At 36.4% G+C, this 3921-nt stretch overlaps 1 protein-coding gene across 1 annotated transcript; it reads right to left on the bottom strand.

Moving 5' to 3' along the window:
- Positions 1 to 626: 626 nt before the first annotated feature.
- On the bottom strand, positions 627 to 1567 carry LOC126758805 (uncharacterized). The gene is made up of 2 exons (XM_050473190.1): positions 996 to 1567; positions 627 to 933 (listed from the first exon to the last, which is right to left on the bottom strand). The coding sequence occupies exons 1-2, from the start codon at positions 1402 to 1404 to the stop codon at positions 926 to 928; spliced, it is 417 nt and encodes a 138-aa protein (XP_050329147.1). The 5' UTR covers positions 1405 to 1567; the 3' UTR covers positions 627 to 925.
- Between the last annotated feature and the right edge of the window lie 2354 nt (positions 1568 to 3921).

Here is a 3921-nt window from a genome sequence, read left to right as displayed (position 1 = left end):
TGAGAAAAAATTATTGAAAAAGGCTGCTTTTAACCCGAAACCCATTCAACCCCTTAATATCCACGGCATCGCTACAATATCCGTATATAGTGCTTCAATCGGACCACTATAGAATATAGCTGCCATCTTAATTGAGCGATCAAAATCAGATCTCTTTATAGCCTTTAATGCCATGCAAAAAGCACCAGTGAAGGGTATTATAGCTTCTGTGCAGCTGAAGTTAACGTTTTGTTCTTGTTTTTTACTTTGTTTGCAACAGTAAAAAGTCTTTGTAATTTGAATGTTCCCTCGATAGTTATTAGCGTCGATTATATGATCGTACATATTTAAGTAGTTTCCGAATAAGAGGTAACGGGTTGAATTTTAAACATACTCAATGCTAATTTCACCAATAGCGAAGACAACTGATCTAGCCTCTAGCCTAGTGCATTGAATGCGTGACTCCCATCTTAGTTGATTCGATATTTGATTTGTTTTTAACAAAAGTCGTCTCTCAAATACTAGAGTATTTTGTCCTCGAAGATACGACTCTAAACGCGCAGCACACTGAAAATACCATCTAGACAAGTTCAAATTAAAGCTAAAAAATCAATGTAAATCTGTAAACCCACTGACAATGAAACGAATTATTTTGTTAAGTTGTTAAATGTATTATGTATGTGTATGTGTAATTAAATAATTGTGATTTGTTCAAAGGCTTTAAAATTTCACAGATACTTTTAGACGATTACGTTATTAATTAGTTTGCCAATTATTGAATTATTCTTTATGAGTCAACATAAGTTATGCTCTAATTTGAATTTATCAACCTGTGTTACCAAGATCCACCACACTGCAGAGCATTCAGAGACGAGTAAATTTTGTAATACATTAAACATTCGGACGACATTGACGCAGGTGATCAAGTGCTTGACCTCTAGGGCATTCATGAGTCTGAAAGAGGAAACGATCGTCAATACTTAATGGCTTTGTAGGAATAGTGTCGGCCTGTTCACCTTTGCCAGCTGCAGGTACTGGTGCAGCTAAAGCGGGATTGTTAGACGATGCGGCTGCTTCACCACTCAACGGTGCCAAAGGCACCTTCTCAGTTGGCGCATTTGCCACAGGGAAGGGAGTCGATGGGCCGTTTGCATTGTTGTCATCTGTCAATTTGTGCTTCAACTCATCGTACTTTTGCGCCACTGTATTGCCGAACTCCTTAGCTTGAGTACCGATCTTTTCTGCCCATGGTTTGGCGTTCTCCTGCAAGTTTTCGGCACCCTTTTGTATTTTGCAGCCCAAATTCTTGAAGAACTGTTTAACTTCGCCGTCTTCATTGCTCTGTGCAGAATCATCACAGTCTGCATGCACATGGGCGAAGCAGAGCGTGAATGCCAATATTGCGACCAAAGTTACTGACTTCATATTGTTTTGATGTTGTAATTTGTGTTGTTTTTTTTTGGTTTTATGAAATTGTTTGTATACTTTTTATTTCGTTACGTTTGACAAGTAAAATATTGCTTAGTTTTCTTTAACACGAATCGATGTGAGCGAAAGTCGCGGAACAACTGAATCTCGGCTTTGCAAGTAATAACTGTTCATAGCCGAAAGAATTATAGCGTGAGCTTTTGAGCTAAGCTGTTCAGGGAAGGGGCAGTGGAGTGTGAAACAATAAGTTGTCAAACTAGTTTCTTTTATCATTCACAATAATGGGTAGCATATAACGCTTCGAAACACAGCGCCTAAAGTTATGCAATTTTTTTTCTAACACGATTTTTTTTGATGATTTTGTAGTTTTGTTGGAAATTGAGTTAAACATTTTATCTTAAAAATTCAACCTCATTACTCTTCTATTCTTTAGATATCCCGTAAATTATTTTTCCTTTATTTTTTGTGTCTGTTTTCTTACAAGGGACTTTATCCCACTGTGATATTCTACGACCAGCGAAGACGACACGGAAGAGATTGACGACGCCAGCCAATTGCTAGGGATGTGGCAATAACAGTACAGCAAGTCGACAAAAAAACTATCAGAACAACTTAGTTGCGTGCAGATAAATCTGGAGCACTCAAAAAGTGTTACAGCCAATCTGACAACCCTCCTATATGAGAGGGGGAACGACTTCAGTTTGTTCCAAGAGTAAAACCACAACCACCTGCAAATATAACTGACCAATCCAAACTCATAGTAAGTAAGAAAAAGATTATACATATGTATATGTATGATATAACGCGGCGCCCCCGGATGCAATTAGCTAAAAGGAACGAAAAGATATTTAAGCAAGGCTTGCAAGTCAAAGTAGTGTTCCTCCCAAAAACCTTGTAGAAAAACACAATAACGCAAAAGACTTTAGACCATTGAGCTTCACCTCTTTCGTGCTAAAAGTTTTAGAAAGTCTAATTGATATACACTTAAGAGAAATTCTAGGAGAATGCAATTCTATCAAATGCGCAACATGTTTACATAAAGAGTCGATGAAACGAAACTGTCCTACACGAAGTGATTAATGTAATTGAAAAATCAGTATATCACAAATAATACAAAATTGCTACTTTTCTTGAAATAGAAGGAGCTTTCAACAATATTCAAATAAGCATTATTATCGATTCTTTGTCATCTGGCGGTATAGCTTGCGGATGGATCTTCCATGCTTATGAACAGAATGATTATAGCATCAAAAGGCACAGAAGCTATGTAAGCTGAGGGAGGTGTTCTTTCGCCATTACTAAGGATGATGGCGCTGAATGGAATCGCCTTATGGAGGAAGAGTAAAATGTCGAGTAAAACAATAAAAATCTTTCATTCACTAGTAAAATAATTTCTCTCTCGTCCACGGCTAAATTCCTAGAGGCTGAAATCAATACCAAAATTAAAAGCAAAATTGACATTGAAAAACGAATAAACAAAGCGTATATAGCTTACTACTCTTTGAAAATAAATACTTAGCAGGAACTGGGGCCTTAAGGGGTTATACACCTTTTTTAATTTAAAAAAATCGAATCTTTTTTATTGCTTTATCTTAAAGAACAACTCCTTGAGAACATTTTCTCAAATTTTCATAGAGATTCGAGATGTAGAAAAAAGTTATAGCACTTCTAAACGCGCGCCTCGTCGCGGCCCCAAACCCGAGCGGCCAGCATCACGTGCGAATATCCCGAAATGGTGTTTTTTGAAAAATTACTTTGCGGTGACATGGATTGGCGGAAAACTACTTAACCGATTTTCTTTAAATTTTTTTTATATGTTCATAATGAAATTTTTCTGTGCTTGAACGATCGACTTTTTACGCATAAACTTTTTTTTCGCCGAAATTAATTTTTTAGTGAAATTTCTAGTGGCCATAAAGTTCATTTTTTGCATAAAACGTTCCCGTGTGCACAAAAAAAAAATCATAAAAACGATCGTTCAAACACAAGGAATTACACTAAACTAATGAAATTTGTTTACTTTTATGGTTTCAGTTGACTTGTTCGACCTGGGGAATTGTCACCGCAAGGCTCTGCCAAAAAAAGGCCTCTAAGGGAAACAGCCACCCCTTAAAAACTATTTGATATTTTTCCACGAAATTTCGCAAAAACATTGTTAATAAAGTGTACTATCAAAAAATAGAAACATTCGTGTAATGAAATAATTGCTACATACCTAAAAAAAAATCCAAACTTTCCTTTTTTTCTTCGACAAAGAAGGTATATAACCCTTTAGAACAAATATGGTTCTTTGAATGTATACGGACGTCATTTGACCAATTCTAAGCTTTAGTGCACTGGTTATGGGACCACCATTAAAGAAGCAATATAATACCAGAAAACCAAATAGAATATAAAGAACAGTATATGTAGGGGTTACCGGAGTCATGTCCCACAGAGTCGCTTAATGTATTCCTGCATCAACTAGGTAAATCAGACTATATCCTCCAAAGGTTAGATATCAATAGAGACTGT

Source organism: Bactrocera neohumeralis, chromosome 5 (genome assembly GCF_024586455.1).
Source record: "Bactrocera neohumeralis isolate Rockhampton chromosome 5, APGP_CSIRO_Bneo_wtdbg2-racon-allhic-juicebox.fasta_v2, whole genome shotgun sequence".
Classification (NCBI taxonomy): Eukaryota; Metazoa; Arthropoda; class Insecta; order Diptera; family Tephritidae; genus Bactrocera; species Bactrocera neohumeralis.
This window is presented reverse-complemented; position numbering and strand designations above follow the sequence as displayed.